The sequence below is a fragment of the Garra rufa genome, chromosome 17 (assembly GCF_049309525.1).
Source record: "Garra rufa chromosome 17, GarRuf1.0, whole genome shotgun sequence".
In the NCBI taxonomy this organism is placed as follows: Eukaryota; Metazoa; Chordata; class Actinopteri; order Cypriniformes; family Cyprinidae; genus Garra; species Garra rufa.
In genome coordinates this window covers 9,677,694-9,693,823 of record NC_133377.1, presented here as the reverse complement: position 1 = coordinate 9,693,823, position 16,130 = coordinate 9,677,694, and the positions used below count along the sequence as shown (strand labels likewise).

At 39.5% G+C, this 16,130-nt stretch overlaps 1 protein-coding gene across 1 annotated transcript in view; it reads left to right on the top strand.

Annotated features, from left to right (window-relative positions):
- npr1a (natriuretic peptide receptor 1a) overlaps positions 1 to 16,130 on the top strand; it is a 174,574-nt gene that overhangs the window by 69,758 nt on the left and 88,686 nt on the right. Inside the window, exon 5 of the mRNA XM_073822471.1 lies at positions 11,638 to 11,773. Within this exon, the coding sequence (XP_073678572.1) occupies positions 11,638 to 11,773 (136 nt within the window). The remainder of the gene's footprint in view (positions 1 to 11,637; positions 11,774 to 16,130) is intronic.

Sequence of the window (16,130 nt, the reverse complement as noted above, 5' to 3'; positions counted from 1 at the left end):
GCCGCCTCAGCGTCAGGGACAGGACGCGCAGCCGCCTCAGCGTCAGGGACAGGACGCGCAGCCGCCTCAGCGTCAGGGACAGGACGCGCAGCCGCCTCAGCGTCAGGGACAGGACGCGCAGCCGCCTCAGCGCCAGGAACAGGACGCGCAGCCGCCTCAGCGCCAGGAACAGGACGCGCAGCCGCCTCAGCGTCAGGGACAGGACGCGCAGCCGCCTCAGCGTCAGGGACAGGACGCGCAGCCGCCTCAGCGCCAGGAACAGGACGCGCAGCCGCCTCAGCGTCAGGGACAGGACGCGCAGCCGCCTCAGCGTCAGGAACAGGACGCGCAGCCGCCTCAGCGTCAGGGACAGGACGCGCAGCCGCCTCAGCGTCAGGGACAGGACGCGCAGCCGCCTCAGCGCCAGGAACAGGACGCGCAGCCGCCTCAGCGCCAGGAACAGGACGCGCAGCCGCCTCAGCGTCAGGGACAGGACGCGCAGCCGCCTCAGCGCCAGGAACAGGACGCGCAGCCGCCTCAGCGCCAGGAACAGGACGCGCAGCCGCCTCAGCGTCAGGGACAGGACGCGCAGCCGCCTCAGCGTCAGGGACAGGACGCGCAGCCGCCTCAGCGCCAGGAACAGGACGCGCAGCCGCCTCAGCGCCAGGAACAGGACGCGCAGCCGCCTCAGCGCCAGGAACAGGACGCGCAGCCGCCTCAGCGCCAGGAACAGGACGCTGTCACGTTTCAACAAAGGAGGTCTGGGTCCAAATGCAGGTGAAAATGATTTTTAATGACAAGAAAACAAACTAAACAAACAAAAAGGACAACACGGCACAAACTAATAACTAGAACACAAAATAAACAAGATCAAGAACACAATCTAAAGCCAGGGAATTCAGGAACACAAAAGAACATCAAAAACACAAGACATTGCAGACATGAATGCGGAGTGAGTAGTGGGATCTCTTATAGTCCAGATAATAATTGTGAACAGATGTGGGTGATCAGTGCTAATGACAAGGACAGGTGAAACAATCAAGGGAGTGCAGTGTCAGAACAACGACCTCATGTGGCTGAGGGAAAATCCACAGCCCCGATCATGACAATTTTGTTATTTTGTTATTTTGTTATTTTGCTGCCATATTTTGTTATTTTGCTGCCATATTTTAAACTACTTTAAATTATGTTTTTCCCACATCAATCTACACTCCCTACAAAACAAAACAAAATCTGTTCCTGGCGCTGAGGCGGCTGCGCGTCCTGTTCCTGGCGCTGAGGCGGCTGCAATATCTGTTGCTGGCGCGGCGGGGACTGCGCTGCACGGGCCTGGCCCACCATCCCTCCCCCTGATTCACCTTCCCCCGTTCCTCCTCCCTCCAGATTTTACACAAAACAAAAATGTCACAAAAAATGTCACAAAAATGAAGGGGTATGAATACTTTTGCAAGGCACTGTATATGCCAAAAGATCAAGGCAGTTTTGATTTCTCACATCATGACCTCTTTAATTAATTTGCCTTTTTGTGTTTTTATTCCTGGCAGAATATTCCCTTGCAGAAGATCTTCATCTAATCAAAGCCTCACAGGAGGGGAGCTTTATATTTAGGTTCTGCAGAGGTTTAGGGGTAGAACCCCAGAGATGGTGGTTGTTCTTAGTCAGAGATGATTGAAGTTGCCTGCTCGGCTTGTTTGTGCTTCGACAGTAAATGTCACCCGGTACTCGCCCAGAAAAAAAGCCCCAGTGCATGTGTGCGGCATGAGTAACCTTTCGCTGACAGTGGGGAAGAGTGGTAATTACCCTTAGCTGCAGGTCTCCTCATACGAGTCTGTCACCACAGAGGGGTCTGTTAGCTCCAGATCAGCTCAGGGCTGGTGAAGACATGTGCCCTGAATGAGCCGCCTGCTCACCCTGAAGCTGAACTACAACCTATTGAGTGTTTTTATACAACACACCTACTAATGACCTTCTCTAGGAATGGATTCGGATTTGATCTTCTCTAGTAATAATGGTGGTCCTTGCCAGATCCATGTGTTCGCTGTCAGCTGTGAGATTTTCTGCTCCCCTTGAACTCTTAGAAATAAGCATTCTTTAAAGGTTCTTTCTAGTACCTTGGATTTGAAAAATAATCTTCTTTTAGGTGTGCAGGGCTCTTGAGTTCGTTATACGGCTCTGTGAAGATTTATCAAGTAGTTTCATGCTACATAATAGGTTCTTTGGATGGATATTTACGTTTCTGGGTCATTTAGTGATAATTCAGTTAAGCATATATTTATTGATTTATTTTTTATTTGACATATTATTATTATGTATGTGATTTTTTTTCACCCTTTTGTCTGAAACTCATAACTTCCTTTCAGGGAATACAAAAAGGAGAAGTTTAACAGAAAGAACAATCTTCTGTTTTCCATGCAATCTAAAATATTTTGGAATATTTTAAGTAGGGCTGTCAGATTTACATGCTATTTTGATGTTATTAAATATGGGGGAAAATTCATTCAATTTTGCAAATTCTAGTATTGCATCCTTCTCATGGGAATTTAATACATTTTGACTTTCAGTTAGAGTTAAATCTTTTTTTCTTTTTGCTCATTTTAACTAAAAAAAAACAACAACATGCCTAATAATTCTGCACACCTAAATATAAGATGTTTTTTTACTTCCAGCCTTAATGGACACTTATATTTCACTCATTTATTTTTATTAATGACTGAGGATCACACGATTTCATACTTTCAAGTCAATCTAAACACACCAACTCGCACAGAAGTTGCTTTGTTGCTAGGAGACACATGACAAATAAAAACAATAAATCGGCTCAAAATATCAAACATGTTTGATCTCCTCCGCCTAGATGAAATCATAGTATTAATCTAAAAGAAATTTCCATGTTATGTAGTGTATTCCAGCCTTTAGTAACAAATATTCCCACATGCAGATTTACCACCCTGCCTGTGTGCGTACTGCAAACAACATAGCCAAGACTTATTAGCAGTGCCTGGAAAGAGTTGCAGCTGTGTTTCCATAGATAACTATTAAATGAGATATGCTGTTCGCTCTGTGCACAGTCAAATTATTTGCTGAAGTCTAATAAGGTGCCTGCAACCTTTCTCACTTTTCTGTCATCTGTTGTTCTAGTCTGTTAGCCTGATGCATCCATCCATTTCCCCAGGGTAGTGAGCTCATTTGGAAGGTTCCCTCTGCCCACAGCTCACACGTCTGTCTCTCCAATTAGTTGTTCCTTTCACTGCCATCATATTATTACATCCAAACACATTCTTTCTCTCTCTCTCTCTCTTTCTCTCTCTCTCTCTCTCTCTCTCTCTCTCTCTCTCTCTCTCTCCCTCTCTCTCTCCTTGTACTTTCTTTACTGAACTATATACTTTTTCAGAGTGTCTCAAGTTTCTCTTCCCATTTCACCATGGTAGGCCTAATTTCTCCATAAATACTTTCTCTAATCCAAAGCATTGTTAGGCACTGCCTATGGCACTGCTGTCTGATTGTATGGCCCATTTCACTGTGATGTATGTAACTGTGCACAGAAAAAAACAACACAAATGGAGATAGGTGTGGCAAAAGCTACTTCCTTTTTAGGGGATTTAATCTACAATGAGCTTTCCCATGTAGAGACGTCACATGGTGGGAACAACAAGATCTTGCAGAAACTGTTGAATTAGGAATTATGGATAATGAAGGACAAATTACAAATGTCTTGCTGCTCGTAAAAAAGTGTGTCATTAGTATTTCTTGATGAGGCTGCTATCTCTTGTAACCATAAGTATTCAGTCAGATGGTGATAAAACATGCAAAACATTCCATAGTCACATAAAACGAGGGAATTGAGCCATATAGAGACCAGAATATTATACAAAAAATGGGGTGGATGTAAACAACCACATAGAAAACCCATTGCAATTTAAAATCTGTACCCAGACAACCAGCAAGAACACCTTAGCAACTGTACAGCAACACCCTGTCAACCGCATAGTAACACCCTTGCAATCACCCAGAACACCCTGACAGTCACTAAGCAGTAACTGCCCAGATTAATCAAGCAACACCTAGGCAGTCATCCTGAACACCATGGAATATGCATCAGAACACCAAGGCAAACAAACCAGAACACCATAATAGCAACACCCTGGAAACTGCTATCCAGCAATTCCCAGGCAAGCACAGAGAACACCCTAGCAACTTCAAAGCAACACCCAGGCAACCACACGGAATACCCTAGCAACTTCATAGAAACGCCCAGGCAAACACACAGAACACTCTAGCAACTGCATAGCAACACCCAGGCAACCACGTAGAATACTCTAGCAACTGCATAGCAACATCCTGGCAACTGCTATTTGTCAGTTCACAGGCAACCTCCAAGAACACCATAGAAACTGCATAGCAATACCCAAAACACCCTGGCAAGCGCATAGTAACACCCTTGCAATCACCCAGAACACCCTGACAACCGCTATGCAATAACCACCCAGATTAATCTAGCAACACCCAGAACACCCTAGAAACTGCATAACAACACCCAGAACACCCTAGCAACTGTATAGCAACACAGTAACAACCACATAGTAACACCCTTTTAATCACCCAGAACACTCTGGCAAATGCTATGCAGTAAAAGCCTAGATTAAACAAGCAACACCTAGGCCTGAACACTGTGGAAACTGCTATGCATCAATCCCCAGGCATCCACCCAGAACACTCTCGCATAGGGCTGGGCGATTAATCGAAAAATAATCGAAATCGACATTCAGAACCTATAATCGATCAAATGTTTCCAGGTCGATTATTTCGATTACTTTCCCTTTAAAAACAGTACCGCGTTTGGAGTCACGTGACCCCGCTCCGTTACATTACGTTATTCCGCCGACATGTCCATGGAGAGCTTAAAAAATTTACAGGATATACAAGAGTAATTTCGTTTAGAAGACAGTGCTTATTTTCTACTTTGAAAGTGCATTTTCGGTTTTCGGCTGAAAGACTTTTATCACCGAAACAACACGGCCGAAACAGTATGTTGACACAAACAGAAACCGCAGCCTGCACGTGCTTGTCTGAAGCAACATAGATATATATACATAGATGCCGCATTGGACCGCTCCAAGCACGTGGATGCGTCCGCCATTTTGGAACGGTCCACTTGACGTCATTCACCATACTGTAGGTTCGCAGACCAACGGCTGTGCAGGACTGTGGCTTTTCAAATTTTCAGTGATTACTATGGGCGAATTCCAAACGGCTATTTTGCGCCCTTCAAGGGCACTTCTAGAAGGGGACGCCATTTGTAGGGACGTTCCAAACGAAAGTGAGCAACTTAATCCCTTCACGAAGGGCCCTTCCAGAAGGCCGTTAACGAAGGGAACATTCCATGGTCACTTCACGGAAGTGATTTCCGTTAGTGATCACGTTTGCGCAGCGTTGTCAAGGTAACATTTCGTCAGTCATTCACTTCGCCAAGGGAGTTCCAAACGGTTAAAAGAGACAGAAATGCCCTACTCCCTTAAAAGAACTCACTTCAAAGGGATCTGCCCTTCGGAGGGAGTAGGGCGTAGGGATGCGCACTTCCATTTGGAATTTGCCCTATGAGATCTATGGGTGAATGACGTCAAGTAGACCGCAGTGAAATGGCGGATGGCTTACGTATAACGGCCCATAGAAACAGTCGCTAATGAGGCATCTATGTATATATATCTATGTGAAGCAACACGTCTGCGGTGTGGACGTTTTTCAGTATATCTGAGAAAGACCCATGGATAGCGATTTGCCGAAATTTCTAGAGGGGTTGTGTCTGCAGTCGTGCGTGCAGTGATAAGAGCAGAGATCGAGACAGATGTAGCTTTCAGTGAGTGAAAAACATTAGCTTTACGTTAGTGTTACGTCAAAATATTTTAAAGATATGTCTTTTCATACTGTATTTTTATTAATATTTATGTTTTAAACCATGGAGGTGAGCCAATGGAGATCACACAAGCAACGTGAAAACTGCGCAATGTTAAAATGAAAGTAAAAACTGATTTTCAGCATCTGACGTGCATTCTCTCAGAGACAACGAGAGACAATTATACTTCATATGCTGATATTAATTTAGTCCCCTAATATTTTCCTTGTGCTCTGAATATGGTAGGAAACGTATAAAAAGAAACGTATATTGTGCAAGGTTTGTTTCAGAAAATCGGTTCTTGAAATAAAGCTCTTAATTTTAATTGAAAACTGCAGTGTTATTAGGGGTTAAGAAAGTCTTAATTATGATTTCAGGTGTTAAATGTGGGGACTGAAAGACAAGAAATGATGAAACTTCAAAAGGCTATCCATTGAATAAATCTGAGCGCTGCACGTTTCAAAGTCATTTGTTGCGCTGCTTTGTATACCAGTCTGACAGCGCCTCCTGCTGGAAGAGAAACGCGTAGACTTGTAAATGTGAATTTTTTTACAGTCTATGATGTGATGGATCCAGAAGATGTTATAAAAATTTAAACGATTAAACAATTTAAACAAAGGCAGTAAAATATATGTATATGTCAAGTAATAAAATACTTGATTGATAATAATTGTTTAAATTAATATAATTGATTTATTCTTTGAAACTTTAATATTAATGTATGCAATTGCAATGCCTTGATTCTAGTAAGATTAGTACACAGTCATAGCCATAAATGGAATGGTACTAATAATTGGCATAATTCTTTCGGTGTTTCGGTTTTCGGCCTTGGTTTCCTCTTTTTCGGTTTCGGCCAAGAATTTTCATTTCGGTGCATCCCTACTTGTCAGTGAACTATCAGGGCAAAAAAATAAATATTATATAAATATAATAAAATATAATTTTATTAATAAATAAAATAATCGTTCATTAATCGTAATCGAGTTAAAATGTTCAATTAATCGAGATTTTGATTTTAGGCCAAATCGCCCAGCCCTACTCTCGCAACTGCAAAGAAACACACAGGCCACCTAAAACACCCTAGAAACTGCATAGAAACACCCAGGCAACCACACATAACACCCTAACAACTGTTATGCAGCAATCCCAAGGCAACCACTCAGCACACCCTAGCAACTTGGTAGGGTGAAAGACCCAGGCAACCACCCAGAATATCCTTGCAACTGCATAGCAACATCCTAACAACTGCTATGCAGCAATCTCCAGGCAACCACCCAAAACACCCTAGCAATTGCATAGCAACACCCAGAACACCCTAGCAACTGCATAGCAACACCCAAAACACTCTAGCAGCTGATATGCCTCAATCCACATGCGACCACCAATTATACGCTAGCAACAGCACAGGAACATAAAGACCCTGGAAACTGCTATGCATCAAACCATAGGAAACACCCAAAACACCCTAGCAACTACATAGCAACACCCAAGCAACCACACATAACACCCTAACAACTGCTATGCAGCAATCCCCAGGCAACCACTCAGAACACTCTAGCAACTGCATAGCAACACCCTGGCAACTGCTATGCGTCAATCCCCAGATGACCACCCAGGACACCCTAGCAACTGCATAGCAACACTCTGGCAACTGATATGTGTCAATCCCCAGGTAACCACTCAGAACACCCTAGCAACTGCATAGAAACACCCAGCAACCACCCAGAACTCTCTAGCAACTGCATAGCAACACCCTGGAAATGGCTATATGTCAATCCCTGGACAACCACCCAGAACACCCTAGCAGCTGCATAGCAACACCCATCAACCACCCAGAACAATCTAGCAACTGCATAGCAACACTCTGGAAACTGCTATATGTCAATCCCCGGACAACCACCCAGAACACCCTAGGAACTGCATAGCAACACCCTAGAAACTGCTATGCATCAAACCCCAGGCAACCACCTACAGCACCCCAGCGACTGCATAGAAACACCTAGCAACCACCCAGCACACCCTAGCAGCTACATAGCAACACCCTGGCAACTGCTATGCCACAACACCATAGCAATTACCCAGAACACCTTAGTAACTATATAGCAACACCCTAGCAACTGCATAGAAACACCCAGACAACTGCTGTTGTTGTTTTATCAGGGTATGTTTGTGGCTCATAGTCTTTTAGCACATGTAAATATGCTTTTGCTCTCTCTCTCTCTTTCTGCATCTCCCTCAGTCTGAATCTGTAATTGCTTTCAATCCTTTATTTTGTCTCCACAATGTTTTTTTCAGTATGTCTCTCAACCTGTTCCTTTTTTTCTTTTTGGTCTCCCACTCTCTCAGTCCATTCAACATTTTACTCAAAATTTGCATTTCATTGCGCTCTTCTCTTTCTCTCAGGACAGTAGCGATCTCCTTCTCTCCTCCAGTAATCTCCCAATCCGCCATCACCCACAGATGTTCTGTATCGATGATTCCACGCTCTGTCTATAGTTGCTATGACAACCACACTTTTGTACATCTCTCTGCCTCCTTTGGCTTTTTAAAGCATTTTCACTCCGTTTCATTACGCTACAGCGGAGCTCAGAGTTTGCCAGCAAACCATCTGGCTGTGTGCCACTAACTTGTACCTGTGAACTGCTTTACCTCAGAGTGACAGGTATATTTAGACTAGTTGCTTAACTTTGACTAGATTTTAGATTTTAGATTTTAAATAAAACTAATCTAATCTTCCGTTCATTTTGGATCCTGTCTGGTTTCCCTTTAAATTATACATACTGTTTAACGGAAGTGGCATTGGGTGGATGGATGGTTTGTAAGGTGGACAGATTTTTGGCCGGAAATGCATCTTTCCCTTGCCTAAATTTAGCCAAATTAGTTATTCAAGATCAGGTTTTAAGATGCCCTGGATATTTAAATCATGTTAGAAGAATTTGTTGTCAAATATTCGAGTTGTAGACGTATATTGTAAAAAGTTAAATGTTTCGATTGTAGCTGGCAGCTGTTGTATCAGGTTCTTATTCAAACAGAGCGGAGATTAATGGCAGAGCAGCAGACCCACAGTCTGAATAATCACATGTCAGTCTGAGCTTTCAGAGCCGTCTCTCATGCACATGTTCACATACCAACATCACAGCAGCTGATATATGTACATGTTTACCCAGTGAAACTCGCGTCCCCAAAGACTGCTGGGAAACGGCGGTATAGAAGCTGTTCAGCTCAGTTTCTCACACATGTTGAGTGGTTGTAATCATGGCTGCACGTCATGTAGGGGTAATAAAGCATACCATAATGTAATTTAGTGACCTTGGTTGTGCCGCTCTCTCTCTCTCTCGTGTGTGTGTTTGTGTTCTCAGAGTTGTGGGAAGTTGGTGCACCTGTTGCTGATATGTAACAGAGGTTGGGGTCACAGGGATGCAGGGTTTGAATCTAGTCTTGTGTCGTTTATCAGTACTAAAAACATAGCTGTACTCTTTTAGCTAATGCATGTATCCAGTCTCTTGTCCTTGGAAACAACTTATTATGATGCTTTAAAGATGACAAAATTGAGGTGAGTTATACTCTACATTTTATTGAAATGTAAACAGAAAGCAAATTAGAGTGCAAGCATAATTTACACTTGTTTACATCTATACAACTCTTCAAAAGGTTTTATTATAAAATATCAAAATATTATGATTAAAATCTGTCACAGTAATTTGTTAAAGGCATAGTTTACCCCAAAATGAAAATTACCCCATGGTTTACTCATTCTCAAGCCATCCTAGGTGTATATGACTTTCTTCTTTCAGACGAATACAATCTGAGTTATATTAAAAAAAAATGTCCTGACTCTTCCAAGCTTCATAATGGCAGTGAATGGCTGTTGAGATTTTGAAACCCAAAAAAGATGCTTCCATCCATCATAAAAGTACTCCACACAGCCCCAGTGGGTTAAAAAAGGCCTTCTGAAGATAATCGATGTGTTTGTGTAAGAAAAAATATCCATATTTAAAACTTTATAAACCATAATCTCTAGCTTCCCACTAACTGTCATACTCACATTCACTAAAGAGAGACATTCCAACTAGAGTTATATAAACAAAATTCCTGGCTCTTCCAAGCTTTATAATGACAGTGAATGGGTGTTAAAAATTTGTGCATCCATACATAATAAAAAGTACTCCACACAGCTCCAGGGGTTAATAAAGGCCTTCTGAAGTGAATCGATGCGTTTGTGTAAGAAAAATATTCATATTTAAAACTTTATAAACCGTAATCTCTAGCTTCTTCATTTTGGTTTGTGTTTTGGTTTGTTTTGCTTTGCTGTTTTGATTACTTTGGGGTGTTTTTTGTTTTGTTTTTGCTTGTTTTGTTATGTTTTTATTAGATTTTTGTTTCTTGACTTGTTTTTTTTATTTATGTTTTGATCTGTTTTGCTTTGTCATGCTTTGATGTTTTATGTTTGTTTGTTTTTTTGCTTTGCTGTGCTTTGATGTTTTGTTTTTCTTTGTTTTTTGCTGTGCTTTGATTTGCCTTTTTGTTTGTTTGTTTTGCTTTGCTTTGTTTTGCTTTATTGTTTCTTGAATTGTTTTTTTTTTTGCTTTATGTTTTTTTGCTTTATGTTTTTCTTAGTTTTTTTTTTTAAGTTTTTTTGCTTTATGTTTTGTGTTTTGATTTGATTTGCTTTTTTGTTTGTTTTTTGGCTTTGTTTTGTGTTTTGCTTTATTGTTTCTTGTTTTTGTTTTGTGTTATATGTTTTGATTTGTTTTGCTCTGCTGTGCTTTGATTTTCTTTTTGTTGCTTTGCTGTGCTTTGATTTGATTTGATGACATGTTGTGAAAACACTCTATGCTACAAAAGCATGATTTCTGCCTCATTCTCTGATATCAAACCATGTCAGATCACAAAAGAAAGTTATTTCAAACTGATTCTATTAAGTAAATATGCACTAAAAACTTTGTTACTTCCCATCTCTGCTGATATTGTGACATTTCATTCAACAACTCAAAATTCGACCTCTCAGGTCTTCATCACGCCTAATTCACACTGCCTATGTTAGCGCTGCTTGTTAATTTCTTTGCCTATATTAACAGGTTACAGCAATCAGACTGTGAGCGTGAGCATAGCAGATGTGCATAAGACACGCTGAGCTTAACAGAAAACATGATATTTATGTATTTGCAATATATGGTTTTTATGAACTAACAAAATTATGAAATGAACTCCTTTGTTGTGACAAAGACATCTTTCAGGCTTCATGCAAGCACAAAAACATTTTATTTAATAAATATGACGGAATTCAGATGATTTATTTGTGTTTTCTGCGCTTTTAGTTCTAAGTATTAATTTATTATCATTTAGGTAAAAATAAATGTATTTGCATTATCAGATGATTTCCAATTCAGATGATTTATTTGCGTATTGTGCACTTGTAGTTCTAAGTATTAATTTATTATCATTTAGATAGAAAGAAATGTATTTCCATTCTCAAATAAATACTGAGCCTTAGAAACAGAATGTATTTCAACATATTTAGGTGGAATGTGTGATATTACACAGTGAAGCAGAGGTGAGTCGAGTCAGCATTAGGAACGTAGCCATTTTTCTTAGCACACAGTCTCATGTGGGTCATTGCATTACATTCTTGTGACGCTGTTTTCTTCAACCATACTATCACTGTGATCTCTAGAGAGCTTGTAATCTAATCAAAGTAATCACATTTGAACCCCAGTTATTTAGAGATTTAATGCTAGTATGTAATTTGTACGCTTCCTCTCTTCCAGATGAATCTGATTTCTGGCTCATTCCACGATGGAGTCATGCTGTATTCTCATGCTCTGAACGAGACTCTGGATCGGTCGGGTGTGAGGCCCCCAGGGGACGTCATCAATAAGAAAATGTGGAATCGCACATACCATGGTCAGTTCTGCTTTAAGTCATCTGTATTCTAACATAGCCAGGTTTTGGGTTGGATGACAAAAGGTCTGGGATACACCAAAAAATTTGCTGCAGCTAAATCTGAGCAGGAAGAGACTATTTTGACAAATGTGTAATCTTACCACTTTTTCAGTTTCATTCACACTCCACAAACACTTCTTTGTTTTCTTTTGCGCTCCTTCGTCATGTTCGCCGACCAATCAAAGAGTGATCTTGGATCATTCGGTTCTTCGACGCTCATCCGGGACTTGCTGTCATAGCAACAGATCCGTAAGCGTTGTAAAACAGGATTAGATCGCGGCCACTCAGTTATGTCCGCTTCATTTATACGAAAGCAACAGCGATATTTGCCCAATTAATTTGTACAATTATATTAAGTCAAATATACTATACAATTATACTAAGTCAAAGATGACCGCACATATATGTGATGCAGGGTAATTTATTAAAAAAAAAAGTTTGTGTAACACTGTTTTTCCATAAATAAATATTATCAGTGTAACTAAAGATAATGCAGTATTTGATTCTCTTATTGATTTCATACAGATACATACAGGTCATTTTCTAAAAAAGAAAAATGTACTAATGATCATTATATTTCATTTGTTTATTTCACATTTAATTTATATTTTAGAGTAGTAATAGTAAATTACTTTGTGGAATCAAGATGAGAGACCACGGCTATAAAAGCGAAGGTGGATTTACCTAGAAGCTTTTGTTTCTTTAGCTCAGTATACTCTATTTTTTGCTGGAGACTTCTCTTATAGAGCAAATGGTTGTCACCCTGTTTCATTTGTAGAGACAACATTTAATGGTCAATACATGTCATAAAGGAAGTAAAATTAATTACAAGACTGTCCACCTCTGTATCAGGCCTCGCCTGCAACTCACACCGCAGTCAGAAATAGAAGTACACAAGTAGATACAAATTCAGGCCAAATTATGCATGCACTTACAGGTACTTCCTCCAAACCACAGTCATCTGACAGGGTTGCTTCACTTTCCTGTGCAATGGAAACAAAATGGTGTTACAAAGGGATGTGGTACTGCCCACACACACACTTTTTTTTTTTATTATTTATACCAATAGGCAGTATTGAACTTCAGAGTAAGCAAATTATATATATATATATATATATATATATATATATATATATATATATATATATTATAATCCCAATTTACTGTGCATACTTCAGTCACACAGTGGGAACAGTTAAAAGTCATGGAGTGTTATGCAAAACTACACACACACAAAAAATAAATAAATAAATAAATAAATGTTAAAGTACAAAAAGCATTTTAATTAAGGCAACAACCAAATATTTTACATTGTACAAATAGAATTATAAGCTCATTTACCAGTTATGAAGGTGCTGCTGGTCTAAGGAAGAGCTGCCCCCAGGGATGCCCTCAACAATGGGTCTAGTGGCATTCAACCCTAGGGCCAGCTCCTCTGCCGGGGTATGAGGGGGTGTAGGACCACCACCTATCTTTTTTTGCTCTGCCCTTTTCTTGGTTGCTGTTATAAACAAACAAACAGATTTTTTCAGAGTCTCTTTTCAAGAGACTAAAAGCAATAAGTGATAAATATTACCATTCTGTAGAATATTCTTATATTTCATTTTTACTTGTTCCTATATTCTAGTGGGTCCTGTTGTGACTCTAATGTGAAAGAGGATTCCCTTTTCTCTTCCCTGTAATATAATATAATTCCCTTTAAAATAATATAATTTTAGTCTCTTGAAAAGAGACTCTGAAATAATCTGTTTGTTTGTTTATAACAGCACCCAAAAAAAGGGAAGAGCAAATATAATATAATATAATATAATATAATATAATATAATATAATATAATATAATATAATATAATATTATATTATATAATATAATATAATATAATATAAACTTACAAGTTAATTTGTCTCCTTCGACATGTTCGCCGACCAATCAAAGAGTTGCCGATCAATGTTTCTACTATCGATACGTAGCCCCTTTTAAGCCACCCAGTGATCTCAAATAACTTCATCCAGCTACACTAATCATCAACAACAGGTGCGTTCGGAGAACCGGAATAGCGAGCTCATAGTTAGCACGATGATTTGATCTTGGATGTGTCATTTGATCTTGGATGTAGTAAACGAGGTACGAAGAACGGACCCCTGTGCTTTGATTTGCCTTTGTTTGGTTGTTTCTGGCTTTTTTTTTTTTTTTTTTTTTTTGCATTATGTTTTGATTTGCTTTTTTTGTTTTGTTTTTCTTTGTTTTGCTTTATGTTTTGTGTTTTGATTTGATTTGTTTTGCTTTGCTGTGCTTTGATTTGCTTTTTTGTTTGTGTTTTTTGCTTTGTTTTTGTGTTTTGCTTTATTGTTTCTTGACTTGTTTTTTTTTTTGCTTTATATTTTGCTTTGCTTTTCTGGGATTTGATTTGATTTATGTATTGTTTTTTCTTTTTTATTTGCTTTTTATGTTTATTTGTGTATTGCTTTGTTTTGCTTTGCTTTTTGCTTTGTTCTGTGTTTTGATTTGTTTTGCTTTGCTATGCTTTGATTTACTGTTTTGTGTGTTTGTTTGTTTGTTTGTTTTGTTTGTTTTGTTTTTATGTTTTGCTTTGTTTTTATTTTTTATTTTTTTGCTTAATGTTTTGATTTATTTTACTGTGCTTTGATTTGATTTACATTCTGTTTTGCTGTGCTTTATTTGCTTGTTTGTTTGTTTGTTTGTTTGTTGTTTTTTAATTTTAATTTTTGCCTTTTGTCTTTTAATTTTGATTTTCTTTTTGTTTTGTGCTTTGTTTTGTTTAATATCTAGTTATATCTAGTTAAGTGTCAGTTAATGAGATTTAATGCCATTAACCTTTCCATTAACTTCGGGGGTATTTACTGATCAAATAAATCAGACGTTTGTTCATTTATGAGGACACTAATTGCCATATAGAGTGAGGACAGTGTTCAACACAAAATTGTATTGCCTGGTATTACGTTAGATTTGCATTTAACACATGAAGAGTAGATGCAATTTATATATATATTTTGAGGAGACACTTTATGTGGAAATAAGTGTAAAAGCAATATTCATAATAAATCAGCAATCCTGTTAAATCCCAGTCTAAATGTATGAAGTAACTAATCCAGTGATTATTTAATTTCAGCGATGTATTTACTCCTCAAAAGAGGAGTAAATTTTATCAACCCAGTACCTTGTAACATTTTTCCAGGTAGTCTGATAAAAAGTGTGTACCCAGATTTGGGTAACATCAACCAATCAGATTAGAACTTGCCACACTGAGTCCTTTCTAGTTCTGTGAGCAATACAGTATGAATCAGATGGTCAGTGAATGGACTGTGGGCGGCCTACAGGCGTAATGCCTGTGGCTGAGACTAGAAGTCACCTAGACAGCTTGTCCACACATTCGCTCATTCGGATATAACACAATTCTCTTTAATCTTACAGCTGTGATTAGTAATGTTACAGCCGCTGTGTATTATTCTCCTGTTAGGTGTAACAGCCCATGATTCACAGCAAAAACTGCTGAATGGAAACTCCATTACTCATGTTTCAACGGGTTCCTCTGCAAAATAGATCAGCACAAGTATCCAAGCATGCTGTGTTTGGACATTTAGTTTGAACGCTGCTCAGCTGAACTGCTCATTAAATGTCTTATGAAATGGATGGGTTTTTTTTTCGGTTCTTGCCACTTGAGTCAATATTCAGTGCCTCTGCTTTGATCAACTTGGAGATTATTAGCAACTAAGCCGCAAGGAGATGCTTTGCTCCTCCAGGTGTCTTTATCTTTAGATCGCAGGTGTCTCATTCAGCTCCAAAATGAGATTTCTGGCGAAGAGTGAGTTTGTTTAAAAAAACAAACAGGACACTAATGGGGAAAAAGAAATGTCTGTCGTTTCTCCAGCCTGTCTCTTTCTCTCTTTTGTCTGCCTGAGCTCATTAATAAGCTGTGTTTAGTTTGCTCTGCAGCTTGTGTTCAATATCGCCTTAAGGGTCCAAACAGCACCCGTCTAAGTACAGCACACACTGCCAATTGGCAATCTAACCCGTCTTTACAACAAGGTCCAACACCCACAATCAAGTCACACTCAAATCACAGAGCCGTTCGTCTCAATGATTAGAGGAAGGCATTTAGAAAGGCAATAGGCTTTAGAGGTAAACTGTGCCTCAGTTTAGACCCTCAGTTAGCTTGCACAACACGGTCTTTTTCGTGTGTGTGATAATGCGATACATAACAACAAATCGATCCTAAGCCCACACATACACAAGGACTGCTGTATGTATTTTGTGAAGCATGTGGTTGATGTGTCAATGTGTGTTTGTATCAGTGTGTT